This window comes from Drosophila virilis, chromosome 5 (assembly GCF_030788295.1).
Source record: "Drosophila virilis strain 15010-1051.87 chromosome 5, Dvir_AGI_RSII-ME, whole genome shotgun sequence".
Classification (NCBI taxonomy): domain Eukaryota; kingdom Metazoa; phylum Arthropoda; class Insecta; order Diptera; family Drosophilidae; genus Drosophila; species Drosophila virilis.
Window position 1 is genome coordinate 13,144,087 of NC_091547.1, and position 23,297 is coordinate 13,167,383.

The 23,297-nt window shown below is 44.2% G+C and overlaps 1 protein-coding gene across 1 annotated transcript; it reads right to left on the reverse strand.

Moving 5' to 3' along the window:
* Positions 1-291: 291 nt before the first annotated feature.
* en (engrailed) lies at positions 292-5,080 on the reverse strand. The gene is made up of 3 exons (XM_032436371.2): positions 3,397-5,080; positions 1,593-1,690; positions 292-1,238 (listed from the first exon to the last, which is right to left on the reverse strand). Exons 1-3 carry the CDS (start codon positions 4,802-4,804, stop codon positions 990-992), a joined length of 1,755 nt encoding a protein of 584 aa, XP_032292262.1. The 5' UTR covers positions 4,805-5,080; the 3' UTR covers positions 292-989.
* Positions 5,081-23,297: the final 18,217 nt, after the last annotated feature.

Genomic DNA, 23,297 nt, shown 5'->3' on the forward strand with positions numbered 1-23,297 from the left:
TTTTATTTATTCGACATAAGCTGATCAATCTAGCCCAGAATTGTAATAGTTGTAGCTATTTATTCAGACTTAGTCAGATTGTTGCTTTGTAATAGAAGGAAGTCTGTCATGAATAACTTTTAGCAAATCTTTATTTAAAAGGAGTTACGCTTTCATCAATCCAACTTATTCCCGGTCCATTAAATGTTTACCTTTATTACGACAGATCCATTTCTAGCTCCACTTTTATTGGCGACTTTTATCGCATTGAAAACATAAATAAAAAAAATTCCATTGTTTAATTTTTTTAAATAGTTGTTTATTTAAATAAATTTTTCTTTGTATTACTCTTGTTTTTGTTTTTAGCACATGGATTTCGGATAAATTGCTTTTGTGTTTTATTTTGGGTGCATTTGAATTTGTATTTATAATCTGTTTGTTTTTTTTTTAAGCATTTTTCATCCACAACATTTTCGTTTTGCGACTTAAAAACTAGAAATACTTCTTTGCCGAAGCGTTTAAATGTGTTTTTCTCTAAGCTATAAATTAATCTAATGAACTTTTAAATTACTTATAACACGTTAAGCATACATATATTGAATTATAGATACAAAATAAGAAAGTGTTTGTTTAGCTAGGAATTAACGTGTTTGTTAGCTTTTGGTTAGAATACAAGACTGCAAAGCAATATTTATGAAGGGTGGGGGCTACCCCTAAGAAGGCCTGCAGAAAAGGCGAATAATACTTTCTGTGTAGCTTAAATAACAACGGAGAAGAGAATTTGAAGCTTATAGATAGCATACGATACGATACGATACGATACTTTACGAGACAATAGATGTATATTACAATTATATCACATAAACACAGTTTTGTACGCCGCACAAATTCACAATCCACCAGCCATCAGCCAGGAGCGAGGGGATGGCGCCTATTAATATTGCACACTGAGGACCAGCCGGGTGTAGGGAGCAGGAAGCAGGACGCGGAGAGCAGGGAGCGGTAGCCATTTACGGAATCTGCCCGTTCATGCGCATCTCTAGCTCCTCCTCCTCTTTGGTCAGCGGCACTGTCGTATGGTTGTAGAGACCCTGGGCCATCAGCTGGAGGGCCAGCGGATTCTTGGAGCCCGTCGACTTCTTGATTTTGGCGCGCTTGTTCTGGAACCAGATCTTGATCTGTGCCTCGTTCAGGCCCAGCTCGGAGCTCAGCTGCTGACGGCGTCTTTCGGTGAGGTAGCGATTCTCATTGAATTCGCGCTGCAAGAGAGAGAGAGAGAGAGAGAGAGAGAAGGCAAATGGTGAGAATCGGCTGCGCAATAAAAGGTAACTAGGGTCGGGTCAGCTCTGAGCCAAAGAGAACGAGTGCGATAATGTTTTCAGTGTAGGTAGAGGCTGAGGCAAATCAATTATTTGCGGTTTAGTTGAAAGACGGGTAGTGTGAGTGAAATATGAGCATGTCCAATTGGCTTAGTCGAGGACACTGCCAGGATGCAGCCCAGCGGGCGGCCACACTAAAGTGTGTAAATATTTTGGCTGTAAATATGACACAACACACCAATTTGCTGGGATGCCTGTGTGTGTGTGTGTGTGTGGGTATCTGGGACTGCTTACCTTGAGGCGTGCCAATTGCTCGCTGGAGAAGGCGGTGCGTGGACGCTTCTCGTCATTGGTCTTGTCCTTTGGTTGCTTGGGGCGACGATAGCGGGGTCCTGCAAAGAATAATAGAAAAGTTAGTCGAGCGAAAGAAGTTATGGCTGCATATAATTAATGTTATTAATGGTTTAATTAGCATATACTAAAAACTAATAAAAAAAACTTGTGGCATGCAACGGCCGAGCCGCGTGTTCAATTTGTCAGCTGTCAGAGCTGCGTCTAGCGAACCAAGCGGAAGGAACGGCCCGTTCCGGGCAGGGAACGAGGCACGACATTCGCCATTTCAGCCCGACTTTAATTAATATGATGAGCGCCAAAGTTCAGAGGGCCAGTTCAAAGCAGACAGACAAACCCGAGAATGACTTAATAATCCCGGCTGCTTAGTACGATATTTAGCTAATTGACCAGGGGCTTTCTCTAGCTAATTGGCAGTTGGCCCCCGATCGCCGAGTGCTAAAGCTGAGGCTGATTTAAATTTAGTCTTGGACCTGGACTTGGGCTGGCTTCGCTTTGCTTTGCCTTTTAGCAGCAATCGTCGACACATTGTAAATTATAATTTAATTGCTCGATTGCTTAGATGATTTGATTAATCTCGCAGCCGCTAATCGCTGGCTATCAACGCCTTGTTGTTAGTGGCTGTTTCTATACGATTTCATCGACACCAAATTAAAAAACCATTTCGAGTCATAAAAAAGCACTTAACTTGTCAATTAACGCATCGGAGCAATAACACCAACACACACACACACGCACACACAGATACTGCTTGGAAAAATGATTTTTCCTTTGGCAGCTTCTAGTCTTGTGTGTCTGCTCTTTAATGGGCACTTTCACCGCACGCTCGCACTTCGGGAATCGGGGATCTGGGATCGTCAATCGTCAGCGCGTTTTAGTGGCAGCGAGAATCGTGACCTGTGACCTTCGACTTCTTGTCTGCGGCGATAGGCAAACGAGCCGCAGCGTCCGCCTGCGCTGCATGTTGTCACATAAAGTGTCAGCTTCAAAGGCACAAGCACTGCGTGCGGCCAGCCCCGGCGGAAGGCCCCGCACTCCCCGGGCCCCTTAGAACAAAAGCAAAAAACGCACTGCCGACAATCGAAAGTCGACAACTGACAATTGAGCCCCGGACATTTAATTGTCCCAGTGTCCTTCGGCTTTATGACAGACAACAAGGCAACATCCACAAACACGGCTTGAAAGGCTGCCGCTGCTCACAGCGTTGGGGGTGGTCCCACGTACACACAACATCATGTGTAGGGCAATTGGACAATAATTTATGATGTAGGATCTAATGAAGGAGCTAATAGGCCAAGCCGAAAAATTATTGATTGGCTTCCAGTAGGCAGCTCAATAGTTTCCCATTTGATATTTCATCTGTTTTTCTATTAGTTGATATCAATGTATGATGAGAGATCTAATGACGGGCTAATGAGCCCAGTAAGCTGTCCCGTGGTTTCCCATTTCATATTGCATCAATTCATCAACTTTCTGCTTATATATGATAAGGGATCTAATGAAGGTCTAATGGATTATTGATCAAGTTCCAGTTGGCATTACTCTGATTTCCTATTTGCTAAGTAAGTTTTCATTTTAGTTATTCAACTCTCTTTCATTTCGACCAGAATTTCTAGTCTCATATTATTCCTTAGATAAATTCCTTTAGTTCCTAGGCTCAATAATTCATATGATTCGTATTCCCTTGAAATAGTTATTTAATAAGCACCTCGCTTATTGATTATTTTCTTATTTATGTTATACACACCTGAGCTGGGACGGTCGCTGTACCGGGTGCAGTACACCCACGCGGGCCACATCTCGTTCTTGCCGCCGTCGGTGGTGGTGGAGCCTGTCTCGGAGCGGGTGTCGTCCGAGGACTCCATGCCGGAGTCGCGGCTGACAGCGGAGGGTGGCGGTATGGGCTGCGGGCTGCTGGCATTGTTGGCTCCGGCCAGGCGACTGCTGGGCGACGAGTTCAGCGAGCTTGCCGCCGAGGAGCAGCCGGAGGAGGAGGAGGCGCTGCAGCTGGCTGCTGTGGAGGAACTGCTGCTGATGGTGGATGCATTCGAGGCGGGCGGAGGACTGGCCAGCTGGCTGGCGCTGCTGCTTGGCGTCGTCACGGGCGTCGTCGACTGCGCTTGGCCAATTTGCGAGACCGTCTTGCACAACGAGCCCAGGGCCGACTTCTCCACGCTGGGCTCCGTCAGCTTCGCCGTCGGCGGCAGCACAGCATTCGGATTGCCAGCGGCGCTGCGCCGCAGCCGACTTTGGACAAGCTCCTCATGGATGCGCGGATACGCGGCCGGGTTAAAGCAGTTCAGCAGATTGGCGCGCTCCAGCATCATCGCAGCGGTGGCAGCTGCGGCAGCTGCCTGCTGCTGCCGGCTAAACTCCAGCAGATCGACGCGAGTGAACGCGGAGGGCGTGGCTGCAGCAGCGCGACTCGCCTCGAACGGGCGAAAGATGCTGGCCGCAGCAGCGGCAGCGGAGACGGAAACGCCAGTGGAGTCGCCTTGTTTGGTCTGTTTGGCGGCATCGCCGAAGCGGTCGCTGAGGATGTTGGAGATGGAGAAGGCCAGCGAGGGCTTCGACTGCTTGGACTGCTGGTGAGCTGGTGGGGGCAAACGAGCGGATCCGGAGACAGAGGCGGTGTCGTCCACATCAATGTCATCGTCCTCCTCCTCGTCCTCTTCTGTGGCCGTGGTAGCTGTTTGGTTGTGGAAGCTATCCCCGAGAATCGAGTCGCTTTCCTCCTCCTTGATGGTCAGCGTCGAGGCGGGCGTGGAGCAGGCGCCCGTTGAATGAGCTCCCGGCGAGCCGCTGGCGCTGAGCCGTTGCTGCAGTGCAGCAGCGTGCAAAGCAGCCGCATCGAACGCAGCCGAAGTGGCCGGGTGATGAAAGACGCCGGCAGAGGCGGCCAGCTGCTGCTGATGGAGCTGCTGCAGCTGCTGGAGCTGGTGCAGATGCTGCAGCTGCTGCTGCTGGTAAAGAGTTGCCGCCGTGGCAGCTGTGCCCGGCTGTAGACTCATGTCTAGCGCGGTGATCGAGATTGGGATTGCGTGGATCCGCAGATTCGGCTGGAGAATGTGCTGGTGCTGCTGGGGCGGCGAGTGTGGCAAACAACCTGGTGGACTGGGCGCTGATTGTGGACTGCAGCGATCCTCAAGGGCCATTTGTTCACTTGACGCGCTTTTATCAACGTTCTACACCTCTTATCCACTTGCTCTTCTTCTTCTTCTTGTTCTACTGCTAGTTATGCACTTTTCACTGAATTCACTTCGCGTGTGGGTTTTCAATTGGCAACTGCTTGCGTTTGTTTTTTTTGTTTTGTATCTTTATTTACTTGTATCTGCGTTTCGTACTCGTGTTGCTTTTGCTGTTCCGACAACTGCGACGCGCACGTCTGTTCCATGCGAGCTCAACGACTAAATTAACTAATCACAGTTGCCTGCCGCTGCGACGAAGCCAGCAGAAGCAGGCAGCGACCGATTGAACTGTCAGCGCGAGAGAGAGACAGTCGACAGTGCTCGGCATAGGGTGCATGCATCACAGCACATGTGTGTGTGTGTGTGTGTGTGCGCAGATTCGAGTCTGAGCGAGAGCAAGAGAGACAGGGAGAGAGACAGCGTGAGCGTGAGTTTGTGTCGTCTGGCCTCTGACAGTGACGAAGACGATACTCAAACTTCGACTGTTCGACTGATCGATTGGCAGAGCTGCTGCTGCTGCTGCTGCTGCTGCTGTTGCTGTTGTTGCCGCTCTCAGAGCTGCTCTCTCTCGGTGCGCAAATATTGTTGTGACACTCTTCGTTGTCACCTGTAATCTGACAGCGAGACAATGTTTCCAGTCAGCGCAGTACAAGAGCGAACCAACGGCGAACCGGTTTTTGGAATTCGTTTGCTCGCTCTCTTGCTCGCTCACTCGCGCGTTCGCTTGCCTACTCACTCACTCCGCCTTCACTCCACGTTGGGGCCCGCGCTTGTTAGGGCTCGATATGACTTTATTATTGGGAGCTGTCATGTGGTTGACAACTGTGTCGCTGTCTGCGTCTGCGTCGTCGTCGTCGCTGCCTCGTCGCTCTCTCGCAGTGGGGCGTTGCCAGGCAGCACTATGGCTGGCCCGTTCGCACGCACACGCGCATGCGGCGGAAAATGGCTGCGTTTGTTGGTTTTGCTAGTTGATTTATCAAACTCGCGCGCGCGTGTGAATTGGCGCTGTCTCTGTCTGCTGAAACGGTTGAGTGAGTAGCGCCAACCGCCCCACCCCTGCCTCTTCCACAAACACACTGATGAACACTCTTCATAAGCATTTAGTTGTGTGTTGTTTGTTGATTTTGTTTTTGGCCACGACGTTTCAATCTGTGCCTACAACTTTATCGACACCCGGACGGACAGAATGATCGACAATCGAGCAGAACCGCGGCATCAATTAATACACACACACACACACGCACACGCACACGCACATACGCACATTCTGCATAAATTTATACATATTTTGGATGCCTTGATTTATTTTTATATCACAAAAGCGAAACACACAATTAACGCATTCAATGAAGCGCGCAGTTTGGCCAATTAATTGATATTTAATTGATTTTTAATTAATTTATTTTAATGGCACACACGGCCGCACACATATTAAATATCAATTTATTTATCAGTCTCATCGGAGCGTGGCCCATTAGCTCCAGCTCGACGAACCATCAAATGTGTTAGAAACTAATGCGATTTGGCATTGATCGGCAACCGAAAACAACAACAACAACAACAAGTCTCTAATCACAAGTCACATCTACGAAAATGTGAAACATGTGTATCAAAATATATCCACATATCTTCAAATGTAAATAAACCAAATAGATACAAACATATGTATACATATATGTATATATATACGCTGATATATGGCACATAAATCAAAAGTCGAGCTTTTTGTTCGCGCCCAATAAAAACCAGAAAAATATTTTAGGAAAAAAAAAACGCAAGCGCAGAGCTCGCTAATGAAATTCATTAAAAATTGATATTTATTGTTAATATTTCTTAGGCATTGATTTCTTTTTTTTTTTAAACAATTTCAATTAGCGGCAAGCACTGATAAAACTGCAAGTGTAGGTTTGTGATTTATTCGACTGCACGAGATAAAATGAAATTAATTTGGAAAGTCAACCTGTCGCCTAATTATCCTAATACGAATACCATGTGTACCCTAACCGAGCTTAGCTGATTTCTGTTGATTTCCTGTTTGCGTTTATTATTCCGACATAATCAATAAGCAAAACGCCCCAACAATAGCCGCACAGCCATATGAAGAGTACAAATTTCAAATTTCGGTTGGTTTCGGTTTTTGTTGTTGGTTTTGCTTAAGGCAACCCGTTTATGGAATGGCAAGAATGGCCACACAATTTATGTAATTATTATGCGCATTTTTATTGAGATTGCGGCAAATAAATAAATATTTGAACAATATATAAACTATTGTTGGGCAGTCAAATTAATTAAATGGCGATAAGGCCACGAAAAAAAGTGTTAACAGCGACTTAACCGTTTCGGAGTTAACCGTTTCGAAAGCGCGCTTCCAGTCCATACGGCAGTCAGCCATTACGAGCCACTGGAAAGTCGAAAACCATAAGTTCGAACTTGACACACGCGCACAGCTAGCTGGCCTGCTCGCACCCATGAGCATGCCGCATGCAGCTATTACTGAGCGCCAGAGAGTACCAAAACAATGGCTGCTGCTGCTGCTGCTGCTGTTGCTGTTGCCGCCGTCGGCACTGAGCGACAATAAAAGCAGCTGTTGATTTTTCCGCTCACCAGCGCACCACCCCTCAGAAAGCAGTGCAGTGTTACGGTTTTATTGCCATGATTTTCAATTATTACTGTTGTCATGTTTGCTTTGGATTTGCGTGCTCGACAAGCGATGGCCACAAAGGGTTAAACAGCCGCCGACAGTTGCGTAAAAACGCGTTAATTAAAGTTTTTAACTTGTTTTTGATTACACATGTACTTTGTATTTTGTTTTGTTTTCTTTTTTTTTGTTTTCCATGTATTTGTCGGCTTGTATCTAACGAAGAGAAACGAGCTCGGGGAATTGCCAACTGCTAATGAGCTGGCTGCGTTATTTCTTTCATTTTCTCCACACCTGGCTACTGTTTGTCCCTAATGATTTGCTATCTGTTATACTTTTTCGCTCCAGGCAATACCCAAAAACAAATGCAATATACGAATGCACGTTGTAGACGCAATCTTAATTGCAGCTACAACTTAATTTGGCCAACGACATTTTCGGCCCACTAACAATCCAGGTAATTAACGCTCGCATATCTCATATGCAATTCCCGCTCCACATTTAAATACATATTCAGCAACAAAACCCAAAAAACCACCAAAACAAAAAAAAAAAAAAAAAACAACAACACATGTCTGACACGGCGGCCACGAGCGCGCCCTCTGGCGGTCATCGATGCTAAACGTTTTCGCCGAGTCTCACTTGGAGCCCCAGCAGCGTGTGTGTGTGTGTGCGAGTGTGTGTAAGTGTGTGAGTGGGTAATTTAAAATTCATATTTTACACACAAGAAACGCGTACATCCGTGCGTCGGGCTTGTGCTGAGTGCCAGCGAGCGGCGGCGAGAGTTATTAATGATTCCAGCCTGGACAGTACACGGCGCAGGCACATAAGTATATTTACGAGCTAGTATCAGTATTAAGCCCCCAGTTGTTCACGAGGCCCCAATTCCCTCATTTGTGTGCCCAACCCGTCGCAGAGTACGTGAAAATGCCATAAGCATTTGTATCAGATGAGAATTACTGATCATTCTCTATATCATTATTATCATTAGTATTACTATTAATATCATCATTCGGATAATCGAAGAAAGTGTTAAGAACTGCAATCCGATTACCTTAATTGCAAAAGAACACATTCCCAATTTCAGCATTGTAACTTAAGCACAATTTCTAAATAAATCATTTTATTAATATTATATTGAGCCAATTAAGGCATTAATACTTTCAGCCAAATGTTCATTATAAATGAATAATAAACAATGACATCTTATCATGTTTTATAATGATTTCGTAAAAAATCGCAATTTATATATTTTATGAATATTAAATGAATCAAGCAATAATTTATTAAGAAAGGTTTATGGTTCGGTCTTAAATAAAAAAAGACAATCCAAGTTATCGATTTAATGAAATATAATTTAAATGATAACATTGCAGATAAAATCTACTTCTTCTTTCCTTTGCGCACATTGAAAATATTTATTTGCCAAGAGTATCAGCATTTACAAAAATAAACATAAATATATAAAAAATATATTAGAAGTAACACGAACCTAACGCAAACATAATATATTAGATCGCAAGTGCTTAAGACAATGAACAGATATTCCATGTACTTCGTTCTATGTCTTTCACTTGTATCTTCGTGTTGCTTCATTGGGAAGAGTATTTGAGTGTCGTTGTGTTTTTGCATTTTAGATGCGTTTGCTGACTTGTGCCTTGGCTTTAATTAAAATTTAACTTGATTCGTAAATCGTTTGCCAACAAGTTAAGCATTTCCCTCGCTGATTGCCGCCCGCCATGAGTCTTGAATCTTTAACAATATCGCTGGGGGCCTTAAAATAATTTAATATTTTTTAAAAATACATTTTTCTGTTGTTGTTGCGCCCGATTGTCCCCTTTGGTGGTTCAATGCGTTGTGGGTTAAATGTTAATGAACTTGTTGATTATAAAATTGACTACTTTATTTGCCGGCCAGCTAATAGAAGAGGAGAACAGCCAAACAGGTTTCTCAGCTCGGCCAGAGATAGTTATTAGTTATTAGTTTATATGGCCCCTCGCGGAACTTTGTCGTATTATTTTCCATTGGCCATTTTACGAGCATAGCATTTCTGAGCGCGCAAAATTGCCAAATAAAAATCAGAAATAAATGTTATAAAATATCGAAATGCCAAATAAGCCGAGAGTCATAACTTTTTTTATGACTTCATCACTTTGCCGCAACACGAATTTGCATGCGTTTGCCAGTTTGTCAATTTTGCCTAAAACGAGCACAAAAAAACACAACAACGCAACGTGTTTTCAATCAATTAACAGCTATTTAAACGTTGTATTTGTGCTGTGTTATGTTTTTTTCTTCCAGCATTTATTTTTTGGTGAGTTTCCGTTGCAGCTGTTGTTGTTGCTGCTGGCTTTAAGCAAACTCGAGCGGTTGTGGCAGCAGATTTAATTTGCGGCTGTAATTTACCAAAATTGTATTTCTCAGCTAATTTGTCAATTTGCCTACGCTTGTTTATGAGCCGGCTCGTTAAAGTCGCTAATTGGAAGCTAATTCCAAAGATTTGCAGCCAAATGCTTAATATCTTACTTTATTGTTTAAGCAATTTGCTTAATTGTCGCTTTCTTTGTTGTTCTTCTTCTACTTGGCTGAAATCGAAAGTTGCGTCCGAATGGTGAAAGCGTTGCTCGAAATTGCAGCATCGGCAAGTTTGTGTCCTAAGTCTTTCGTTTGGAAGACCCTTGCAATTTTCCGGGAAATTTGGCAACAGATTTGCCGATTGCATAAGCCAAATACCCTGCACGTCTTAACACACTTTTGTGTGTTGCCTAATCCAATAAAAACTTAAGGCGATTGTCCGAGCTGTGAGCTGTGAGCTGTGGGTGTGTGTGCTGTGTGTTTGCAAACAGACCGGTTAGATTTAAAGGATAACTGGGCAAATCTGTAAATTCGATTAAACCGCAAAGCATGAAAGCAGGCCGAGGACGAGGTCGAGGCCTCGGCATTAGACAAGCATCAACAATAAATGGCCAAGGACTGGCCAAGGTCCCGCAGACCGTCTCGGACCAGCTCACAGCAAGTGCAGCGACTTGACGGCAATTTGCAACAGCGCCACGGGTTGTCCTCTACAAAGGAGAGTCCCTTTTAAATGATTGTGTGGTTTGGACTCAGCCTGCACCCGGACAGACGCAGCTGAGCCACAGAAGCTGCTGGCCGAGCAACAGCAGCAACTGCAAATGGCTTTGCGCTGGCCTTGAGTTGGTCTATTCCCAATCCGGGTGCATGTCCTTGCAGCATGTTATTGCTAATGATGCTATAGCACAGATATGTATAACATTTATTGCAGGTCCAGACGTGTGTCAGCTCACATTACATTACGGCCAAGGCCTCCAGAAAGTCATAAAGGAGTCACACGACCAGCGGCAGCCGCTTGGGTGGCAACTGGCAATTGGCAATTGGCAATTGGCCTTGGCAAGGGATACGGAGATAGCTGGACCTTCAATTGAGCTCAACACTTGCTGCGCGGCTGATTTTTGAACTTCAAACGTTTCGGCTCCATGTCGGGCGGCCATTTTCACAGTCGCTGAGAATGTTGCTGGAAATTGTCTAAAATGAAAAATAAAACTAATTTATGAAGCGAGAGGCAAACAAATAACCCAAAACCAGCACCAAAAGGCAACCAAATGGAACACAGAAAATTAAAATCATTTATCATGACACCCAGGTTCATATAAAGTTAACATGGAGTACCTACCTTCTCCTCCGTCTCCGGTTTACTGGTGCTGGAGTCGGTTTAATGATGTTGGCTGGGCTCCCAGCTGGAAAGCGAGAGAAATCCAATAACATTTTAATAACAAAGCTGCACAACAGCGCCATAAATAAGCGTATTTCCAGGGAATGAAGCCCAATCCACACGCTCACAAATTGTATCTATATCTATTCACGCATAGACCCCGAAACCCAATAAATAATTAGCTACAGCTACGCGCCTGATTGAGGATTGTGGATTGAGAATCAAGAAATGAGGATTGAGGCGAACACGCCCTCAAAAACAGACGCACACAACCAGATACAGATACATAGATACACAGATACATATATATACCTACGGACAACCTTCAAGATGCCTTAGATACTGGCTAACGAAATGGCCCCATCGAAGGAGGGCGAACCATGCGAGCCTAAGCAGCATCTAAGCTGTACATGGGTTCTCACCTATGTACCCAAGCATGTGTGTGTGTGTGTGTGTGTGATCGGACTCAGATTGTGTAGTCTGATTAGGGTAATCAATTTTTCATTCCAACCAATGCGCTGGCATGGCCATAAATTAAAAGACGCTCTCCTATTGGTGACTCTCGGAACGGGTCACGCAGTCACAATTAGCATGGGCTCTGGTCTATGGCTTGTCGGAGAGGGAAATTATTTATAAAATATTTAATAATTAAACTATCAAATGAAAATGACTTGTAAGTAAAACAACTGAATGGGAAATGAGCAGGCTTAAATACTTATTTAAAGAAGAGTTTTGCTTTGATTATTGTAAAGATAATTGATTGATATAAAATACCAAGCTTATATTCTGAGTAATTTTCAAAACCAGATGTCCGCTTACACCCTTTATAGAGGTACTTAGGAATGTATATAGATTTAATTTAAATGAATTAATAGTAAATTAATTATAAGTAATACAATTTATTATTACTTACACCTTCCCCCTTACCATCGCATATCAGAAGACTAAAAAGAAATTAGTATGCATTAAAATATATATCCGAAAACGATTGCAGACTCAATCCTCTCTGACTTGGTTGCCAGCTAAAATAAGTACTTATTTGCCTATTTTATTTAATAGGTATGAGTCCATTCATACTTTATGAAAGCACTAATAGCAAATTATTCATTGGGTAATTGAACAATGACATTTCATAATTGAATGCTAACCCACGTCCATACAGCCAAATTGATGACTACAATAAATTTTCCGTAATTGCATAGTAGATCCGAATAAATTGTCTGGATAACAACCTATACGAATAGCTTGCTTCCATTAACAGTAAATAAGCAAAGTTTACTTTAAATTATCGATAACTTTTCTTGAAATCGATAGGTTTTCTTACAATCGATATTGTAATTGGCATATAGTTGCGTATCTCTTGAGCTATTCCTAAGCTGATCTAGGCGCTCTTATTAAATTGCAAAAAAACAAGCGTAAGCTTATGAGCCGAGTTGATATCAATTGAGAAACCTGTTAAAATATCAGAGTTGCAATCAACTTTTTAATCTAATCATTGAATAGAATGCCTAATGCCTAATGGCTAATGCCTAATGCACACAAAACCGTTAGCAATCAGCTGAGCAATCTGAAAACAGTGTAAATTATAGACGCGCGAAATTGTGCGGTTGAGAAAAAGTCTTAAATCCATAAATTAGCACCTCATTCCACATAATTGGCCCCGGCTGTTGATTGAGGCTTTCAAATGGTCGACGAGGCGTGAGCCGCGTGACGCGTTGGTCGGCTGGTGCGGGGAGAGGTGCCTCGCATGGGGTTGGGGCAAGTGCTAAGTGCAGTGCAAATGTTAACAACAGCTACGCAGCTTTTCCGCCTAACTAAAGTTTGTTTTTTATTCATTTATCCAATCAAGCGCGACCAGCTGAGACAGCCACTTACATTTACTGTGCAGCTACGCCGATTCGAGTTCGAGTTTGTGTCCCAGTCTCAGTTCCCATCCCAGCTGCCAGTTGCCAGTTGCTAGGCCCAGTGCGTCAGTCTTACTCTCAGAGTCAATCTCAGTCTGAGTTCGAGTCCCAGTCCGAGTCTTGGTCAATTCAATCAGTCAAACAGCACGCTGATTAGCAGCTGGCCGGCAACCTAGCCGCCGGGCTGCTCATAGCTGAGCACGTACTAAATGGTTAAATGGTTGGCCAAGTTGGCGCACTTGCTCAATACGAGACGAGTGTCCCCTGTCCCGGGTCCAGCATTGTGACTGGTTAGCAGCTCGTCACGTCAATTGGCAGAAAATTAACGCATTTCTCGCTTTCATCAATACTCTGTAGCATAATCATTAGACGGGTATACCTGATGCCTACTTAGCTTTCAATTCAAATCACAGGGTGTTTCTACTTAGTTAAAGTAAATGACTTGAGCCGCATCAGCAATCCGAATTTAAAAACACAACAAAGACATATTATATATGTGTGTGTTTGTGTATGTATGTGTGTGTGTGTGTGTATGTGTGTGCGCGTGTTTGTTAGTGCATGCATGCCTGTATGTATGCATTTATAAATATATGTATGTATGCATGTTTGTTTTTAGCACCAAACGCAGAATTTGTAGCAACTGCTCTCCTCCTCGATTCTCAAGAATTCAATTAGGCTTCGCAGTTTTTCATGCTTAGCTATTAGTGAAGTGTTTTTTTTGGTATTTTTTTTTTTGTTTTTTTGGTATGTATTATGCGTTTATATGTTTGTATGTTTGTATGTTTGTATGTATGTATGTATGTAGGTATGTATGTATTTATGTATGTATGTATGTATATTTGTATGTATATATATGTATGTATGTATGTATGTATGTATGTGTGTGTGTGTGTGTGTATGTATGTATGTATGTATGTATGTATGTATGTATGTATGTGTGTATGTATGTATGTATGTATGTATGTATGTATGTATGTATGTATGTATGTATGTATGTATGTATGTATGTATGTATGTATGTATGCATGTATGTCCATATATATGTATGTGCGTATGTATATGTATGCATATGTATGTGCGTATGTATAATGAAGAACTATCAAATAAATTAATTATATATAAGTACTTGAAAAGAAGGTATTACATAGTCGAGCTGCGCCGGTTATTCTCATACTTAATTGTTTTAAGCACAACAAATGACAGCAGCTAAGAAGCTGCTAATCCAATTCAAGCCAGTTTGCACTTAATCATGCGATCAGCGAAAGCCAGCAAAATATTGTTATTAGCGATGATGATAATGATCAAGAAAATGATGACGAGGCTCAGGCTGAACGCCACCTCTTTGGGGCATTTGATAATGCGGCCCCAAGAAAATATAAGAAAAGCAGAAACACACGAACGCACTTTGTAAAGCGCTGATAGGCAAAGCCGCTGCTGCTGTCCGGAGTCGCGTCTAATCGTAAATTATGAGGGAATCATAGAAGCGGACAGCCAGGGGCAACAAAGAGTTTCCATTTGAGACCGATCCGATAAGCGGCGGCAGTCCAAACAAGCGACAGCCGACAGCCGAAAAGTGACAAGCGGCAAACGACAATGCAACAGGACATTAGTGTCACATTGAACATGACCGCAGACTAAAGCCGATCCCTCGGCCCCTGACCCCTTCTCGGCTGCTGAGGCTGCACTTTGGGAGCACTCGGATGCATTCAATGTGGCTGCGGGGTTCGGCCGCTTATCACCGGGACAGATGAGTGGAAAACGCAACCGCAGCAACCTCAGCTAACAACCTGCACCATTTTTCATGTGTTGTCCGTTGTGCGTTGTTTGTTGTCGCTTGTTGCGAGAACAAATGGAGCAGGAGCCAGGGACAGCTCCCGCTGCTGTCGATTGTCATTTAAATGCGCTCTAATCAGGTGGTAGACGTCTTGTGGTTGGGCTGCGTGTGTGTGGTCCTCTGTGTGGCTTGTACTTGGCAATTAAAAGCAACCAAAGCCGCTTAAAGAGATGCTGATGATGCCCCTGATCGGGGTTGGGGTTGGGGGCTGCATGTGCATTTGCGTGCGTGTGCATTTAATCGCCGCTAAGGTGCCAAAAGTATCTCTGGCATGCGTAGAATGCGATGCAGCGGCAGCAGCAGCAGCGGTAACAGCGACAACGACAGCAGCAGCAACAATAACAACAACTGCAACAACAACAACAACAACAACAACAAAGATCTGCAACAGTTGCCGATTTCGTTGAAATTCAGAATCGTGAGAGAGTTGCCGTCGTTGCGACTCATTTAAATCTCGTTTGTGGCAGGCATTGGCTTGGCCCTGAGCCTGCCATCGACTCTTGGGCCCCAGCAGCATCGTGTGTGGTCTGCCGTAGCAGCAACAAGGCGATTTCAACAGCAACAACAACAACCTGAACAGCCTGAACAGCAGCAATAAAGCCCCCAATCAACATGAGCATCTACATAAATACTCGTACGCAAGCTCCATTGTCTCTTTTGGCACAGCTGCGTGCCCAGTTTCGCGCTTATCAGCCTGATAAGGCCCCACTTGCAGCTCAACGCCTGCCAATTAGGCCAAGTACTCGCGCTCTAGCTCGACTCTCAAATGTATCTGAAGTAATTGTATCTGTATCTAACGCAAGTGCCAAGTAGCTGCTAATTGGCATCCGCCCGTACGAGCACAGCGCGTATCGCTATCGCCAGGCGCTGACAGGGTATGTCTGAGTAGGTGACAGCCTGCCTTGAGCCCAGCCCGAGCCCAGGGCGCATATCCGACAGCGTGTGGCAATCTGAGGCCGTAACCAAAACAGAAACAGAAACCGAAAACCGAAACCATTTTGAACGTCAACACGCGCGATAAGCAACTAAATTATTAACACGAATCCTAAAGCGGACTGCGAATTTCGAATGCCGCCATCAACTCCCGACGCCCGACGCCCGACTCCCGACGGCTCCCGTTGTTATTTCTGTTGAATTCTCTGCACCCATGTTGCAGCTCCGAATCAGTCGAATCGCATTGACTCATAAACTATATCGCTGACGCTGATATGGCGGCAAGCACCTGAGCTTCATTTAACATGAAATCGTTCAAAAATTCAATTTTAAAAGTTGTTTTCGTTCGTCGGCCTCTGTTGCTGCTGTTGCTGCTGCTGCTGCTATTGTTGGCTTACTTTGAAGTGAGGAAATTTCAAATTTATAACACTGACGTTGCCAATCAACAGTGCCTCCCACCTCCCGTATTCCGCTGCTAAGCCGATCGCCGACCTTGTTATTGCCTATGAAAACTTAATTTGCCATTGGGGAAAAGCGTGACTACCAATTGAGTTGTGTCTGAATTCCAGTTGGAGATGTGCGCGTGTCAGAATCATGCATAGTTCGAGTTATGAAACAAGTCTGAAATGAAGCTTATAAAAAATTATCAATTAAATCTTTGCTCTTTCCGGTTTTCTGTATAAATGCAATATCTGTCAACGATATTTAAGCTAGAAATTTATTTAATTCAATTTAAGCCTAGCAAATACATACATGATACGAAACCATATTAGCGCTTATATCTTTATATATAATTGCATATTTGCTCAAATATTAATTTTTCTTCCACTTTCAAATTTTTTACAGCTCAATTCTGTTTTGATAAAACACGAAATGTTGCTTGTCCAAATTGAACCTTCGCAAGCATTTATATACATTTAATTGGCAACATGTAAATTCTTCATTCCTCACCTCTGATCACCTGTGTATCAGTAGCCGAACACAATTAAACAATCAAGCGATCAGATCAGACGGCAAGCAGCTTTGCAGCTACATATATCGGGGTCCAGTCGGTCAGTCGATGATGTATTGCCAGGTTTGTCAAAAGCATCGTGTCAGAATTCGCTACCGCTTCGCAGCCCGGCAAAGAGCTCCAAAGAGCTGCGAGCGCACCCACGCAATGCCATCGGGGGCTGAATGGTGTGCATAATAAAATTATAAGCGGGATTAGTGTCGCGCTCACAAAGCCGCAGCCAACGAATTGAGACAAACAATGACAGACAAGCCACTGAGCCAGCCGTTGAGTATCCGAAGCCCCAGTGGCTTCCAGGAAGCCCAACAGCAGCAGGGGCAGAGACAGAGGCAGAGGCAGGGGAAGTACGGCTACTGTGACTGATTGATTTGTGTGTCATCTGTTTGTATGTGTGTTTGTGTGTGCTTTGGCCTTTTCAAGGTGAGCATGGGAGCAATTGTGTCTAGCAGCTCCCCCGGGAGGCGGCGGCACACGGAACTGTTGCCCATAAATCCATAAATTGCTAACGGGGCCTTCAAATGGTAAAAACAACATATTGTTAAGCGATCTAATACGTTAACAACTGCAATCGTAAGGCAGCAGTTAACATAAACATCACAGTTCAAGTCACAGTCGAAGTCAAATCAAAGTCAAGGTCCGCTTCTGTTGTTAGCACGTCCTTGTCCTTGAGGACAAACGCGTGCCGCGTCGTGTGACCTGCCATTGTCCTGGCTGCTGCAGCGAGCGCGTGCCGAACCCGACTCCGACTCCTTTTGAAGCTACTTCAAATTGCCATTTAGTAGAACCTTCGAGTAATAGATTCGGCCTTGGCTTTTCCGCTTTCTACAATTCACATCCCATGGCATTAACTAGTCCCTGGCCAAGCTGTGCCTGCTTGTCGCCACTTAGTTCGCACATTCCACGGCCAGTCTCCCGTCCAAGTAGGTACCCTTATATAGAAGAGGTCGGGCGCAAGATGTTGGGTGGCTCCACTTCATTAACGGTGATTTGTAATGGGTGTGCCGAGCCGCACACACTGCACACTTCCCGCGTAGCATCGATAAAAATCGTATTAAGCTAAATAAATGCGTTTGCCATACTCAGCTTCCAAGTCAGACTCGGAGACTGACTCGCAGTTGCAGTCGCAGTCGAAGCCAGAGTTTCTGTTGGAGGCTGGGCATTATTAATTTGCAATTGCGGTACCGGTGCGAAGCCATAGATCTTGCATTATATTGGCTGTCTGCGTGTCATATGCGTTCATAAGAAGCGCTTACAAATTGCCTTGTGCAATTATCGCCAAAGCTGATAACGGACACGGGCAAAGATCAGCACAGCAGGCGGATCAGGAGCAGCAGCTACAGCCCCAGTCCCAGTCCCCAGTCCCCAAACCCAGCCTCAGCACTAAGCAGAGTTATGGCCAGGCGATGAGCTGGCTAATTGCTTTTAACGGTTGCTCCGATGATCGGACGAGTGAGAGAACAGCAATGCAATTATCCACATGCATTTGGCTTGATTGCCACCAGGCTAGTTGAGAAGGCTCAACCAGTTGCCATTTTTGTACATAGAGCCAATGAAAGCGTTTTAAAATCGATAATTATTAAGCAACTAAAAATATTATATGTTTACTTCTACTTACTTCTTTTGACTAATAAGTTTGTACGCTCTGTCAATATTTATTATTATGAATTTAATAATCAAATAATACAATACAATCAATTAATAAGAAGCAAAACCTCTTATAAGAAAATTGTGTATTCCCCCATCTTCTCCTATAAGTAGCCGAATATGGTTGGGATATTTCTCTGGTTGCCTCCCACCGCCACAAGTCGTTGCGATTTCATAAGTTATAAAGAAAATGCTAAACGATTCAGTTAGCTGAGGACGAGCTGAGGACTTCTGACTAATAAATTCGTAACAAATCAATGACCTTACAAAGACGCAGTCGGATGGATGTCCATGCCCAGGCAGACAACTAACTGACAATGGCCCGGACCGGCAATAAAACTACACGCATTTCTACTTTAGCACCAGAGGAGCTGCTCCAAGTGCAGCTGCAGCTGCTGATGCTGCTGCAGAAGCGGATCCACAGCTGGGACTAGAGCCGAGAGCCGAGAACCGAGAGCCAAGATCTCGTCCCATGTACTTGCTGTCCGGCATTGGCGCATTCTTCACGCATCTCAAAATATGCTACAGCATGGCCGGGTGGAGGGAGACACGGATTGGGGAGGAGGTCCACTCAAAGTCGAAAATATTCACAAAAAACGCAAGCCATAAGATTCTCGTTTCTCGTTCGTGGACGTTCCCACCAGTTCAACTCTAATTGTGACTTTATTTGCGCATTTATTGCGGCCGCGAACGCAGCAAAAGATACAGATACAAATACATCCACAACACCAAACACAAGCCAGCAGCGGCAGCAGCAGCGCCCTTAGAGCATGCGCATCCTGAGCTGAGCAACGTCCACTTGGGTGGTCTCGAACAACTTGCGGCGCATCTTCAAAGCCGGCTCCAACTTGAACATGCACCATGAGGCAGGGCTCTGTGGCTGAAGCTGATGCGAGCGAACCAGCGCGAACAAGAACCAACCTGAGGCAGCTTCGTCTTCGTCGTTGTCGTCGTCGGCTTCGGATTCGGATTCAGATTCAGGCTATGCTTTCATGCAACACAGACAAAAGCTGAGGACGGGGATATGTTGAGACACCCAAACTGAATTCTAAATGCTCGTTGAAATTCTGCAGAACAGTGTTTCGTTGGAATTTGCAAATGAGTTGTGCCTGTGTGTGTATCTGTATCTGTGACTGTATCTGTGTGTGTGTGCTGCCGAGGCGGTTACCGAGCGCAAATTCTTATGTACATGCTGCGCCTCAAAGCCATTGCCATTGCGCCAAAGCAGAAGCCACAGGCTCTGACTTTGGAGTTGGAGTTGGAGTTGTCTTTGATTCGAGTGCAAATAATAAATTTTCAGCTTTTGTCGGAGGCGGCTGCTGCCAGAGACATTCAGGAGACGTTGTAATCCAAGCCGCACTGCCGTATGCCGACTGCCCATGCTCTGTCGACGGCACTGACCCATTTAGTGGCCGGGCTTGAGTCACAGACAGTTCCCGGAGACTCGCAGTCTCATAGCCCCATCTGAGGCCCGAGTCGCAGCTGCGGCTAACAAATGCAAAGCTTGTACAATTTTATTGGAATTAATCATCGTCGTTGGCTGCAGCCGGGAAAATCTTGTAATAGTTTTCATGTTGATTGATGAAGTCGATTTTCAGATTTTATAAGTTTTTGGCCCAGCCCGCTGCCCATAAATCAAATTGCCAACTGGAAAAACAGCGCGAAACTTTCGCTGACAACTTGAGCGAATTGACCCGCCGAGACGCCGACTTGCCCCCATTCCTGGCACCTCCATGCCGATGGCCAGCCCCGGCAATCTCTTTCTTGCCCCACCTTCGACAGTGTCGCACTGCAAATCAGCATTTAGAGTTAATTAAGGTCCTGACTGCATACAAATATCTTCCCAGTTCGACTCGTTCGCTGCGACGAACCTCGCGGCTTTACAGTTGCACAGATCTTGAGCTCCATTCGGAGTTGGCAGCCTGGCAGCCTGGCAGCTTGGCCCGTTCCCATTCCCATTTCCATTTCCATTCCCATTTGATTTTGCATGTCGATTGCCCACAAATTAATGGCTAGTCTCGTTGACTTTTCTGGACCTCTCGGCTTTCATTTTATGTATTTATTGCAACTCGAATTTGGTCTTAGATTTATTTCACTCAAAACTTGACCCGCGGCTGTTGTCTAATTGTAAGTTAATGGCTTTTGACTGTCATTTACTGGCTATGGGCACAACCAATGCAGATTGTGATATCTGTTCAAAGTTATTGAATTTATGAGCCTGCTTATAAATTGAGTGTCCGCAAATGTTACAAAATTTGTCTTTTTGGTATGATTGTAGTCATAAATTTGCCACCGGTAAAAATTGTAATTTTGCATAAACCGTTTAAATTGTTCACTAAGCACTGTCAGTCAGAAGAAACTGTTTAATATATATAAATATATGTTTTATCTTTCCGCATAGGTCTTAGCTTTTTTTTATTTTTTTTGTATTATTTATCAATATCGATTATATATTGATTATTATGATTGACAAAGCTCTGGCTATTCTCTCTAAAGCTACTCAAGTTTTTATTCTTCTTCTTGTTGCGTCCATTAGCGGCTAAGTGACGGCAATGGGTTTGCTTTGAAATCTTTTATATAAACTAACATAATTGAACACCAAATAACTAGAAATATCTGTTTATAGCACATAGTTATATCACAAATATACTTAAATATCATATTTACTTTTTTGGGATTCAGCAAAAGCTATAAGCGTTTGACGGCATCTTTTTCAGCTGATTTTCACAGGAAAGTGCTAATCGTGAACACTTAATCAATATGATATCAACAAGGCTATGCAAGTAAAATATAGCTTAACACCTGTTTCGCAAATTAATATATTTTTTTTTCAACTGTAAAGAAGATTGCGACTAAATGTGCCTGGCTTTTCGGTTTAGACACTAACTAAAAACTATAGTCAAAGTAAGACCCAGACCTAACGAATCTTGGAATATGTTCTCAGCGACCTTCAATGTGTGGTCTCTTTTAATTAGCTTTGAAGGCCTTTGACTGTCGCTGCATATTTCAGGGCACTTGTTAGCCAAGTCAGCAACGGAGCGTTACTAATTCTCAGCTACTGCATGACGGCACGTAGACCGGCAAATGCCATGAATCAATTGCCAAAGACTATAGCGAAGAGGAACGACGCGAAGAAGAAGACGCAGCATCTATTATATTTTCCAATTTGTGCCTAGAGCCGATGGAAAAGAACTCTCTAATCCAAAACTCTTAAGGAAAACAAGATACACGTAGAGTATAGGGTATAAATGTGGTCTATAGAGAGTATAATAGTATAATATAATATTTTTGAGCTCCATTAAATATTTTAATACTCAAAACACATTAGCATTTATTTAAATAACTCAAAAATATTGTTAAATTTGTACATGTTATTACTACGTTTAATCATGCACTATTTTTAGCCACACGTTAACATTTATTTATTGATTAACTCGAATGACTATTTATTTGACGATAAATATAAACTTGAGGCGCCACCTGCAACCAGCAACAGACAGAACAACAACAACAACCACAACACAATAACAAAAGGCAAAGACATCGACAAAATGAAGAGCCATAACAATTACAACAAAATGGGGGCACTGCAAACAAAACTGACATTTTACACCTTTTCATTATCTCAGCTCTGGCAAACAAATCAACAGACAACCGACGAGCAAACAAGCTGCAGCAACAACACCAACAACAACCACGACATCAACAACAACAACAATGAGAACAATGCAAACATAACAAATAACGAACACTGCACAAATAAGTAGGTGCAATGTATTATTTGTTTTATCGCTTAAATTGCGGGAACGCCGCCAAACAAGCGGCTAAAAAGCGCTAAGCGTTACCCCTCCCCCGACACTTGCCATGACACCCACAACCAGGCTGATGAGATGGGGAGGCCGCTGACCCCCACCCGCTCCCTCTGGCAATTTGTGTGCAGCGGTGCGCAAACTTCACCTTCGCCGCCTCCGGCAGCCTCTTGAGCAACTTTTCCTGCACGCTCCAAGAACCGAAAAACTGAAGAACGAAGCCCGAAGACTGAAGACTGACTACAGTTAGTAGCTGACTTAGCTTGGCTTGGCTTGGCTTGGCTTGGCTGGTTAGCGCATAATTAGCTCGGCGCTGCATCTTCTTAATCGTGATCCATTTCCTACACTTGGCAAAATGAAAACGTTGCACATAATTTATGGGCACGACGGCAACTTGAATAAGAAATGCAACGTGGCATCTGGTGACTGCTGAAACAGCGGCGCGGGACGCAGAGCAAGGGGGGGAAATTAAAAAATTAACTCGATTGCGGCTACTGTGGAATTATCAGGCCATTGGGGGCTGGGTGCTGGGTGCTGGGTGCTGCGTGTCGTGCTCTGGGCGGGGGACGATCAGCGAGGCGTGACAAAGCTAATATTAAAGCAAAGGTGGCATAAATTAAACAACACAACACACACACAACAGCCACGTATCATTTAACAGGAAATTGCGACGTTTCGAAACGAATGCCAAACATTAAGTCATAATTGTTGCTGCTTCCACTGCTGGGCAAGAACATGTATCTGTCAGATACTTTTCGAAGTTGGGGAAATAAAAACATCGACTAATTCGAACTTCGAAACCAGTTTGAGCATGGAGAAAACTCTCCACACTCCACAGCCACACATCCATTGCTCCTGCAGCAGCTGCGCACACAGCAATACGCACACACACACACACACACACACATACACATGCAGCATAAGATGTAGAGGGAGACAGAGTCAAGTGGAGTCTG

Coding starts and splice junctions, on each gene's coding strand:
- en (XM_032436371.2), bottom strand. CDS start 4,804: ATGGCCCTTGAGGATCGCTGCAGTCCACAATCAGCGCCCAGTCCACCA. Junction 1,691..3,396: donor CAGCGACCGTCCCAGCTCAG/GTGTGTATAACA, acceptor TATTCTTTGCAG/GACCCCGCTATCGTCGCCCC. Junction 1,239..1,592: donor AGCAATTGGCACGCCTCAAG/GTAAGCAGTCCC, acceptor TCTCTCTTGCAG/CGCGAATTCAATGAGAATCG.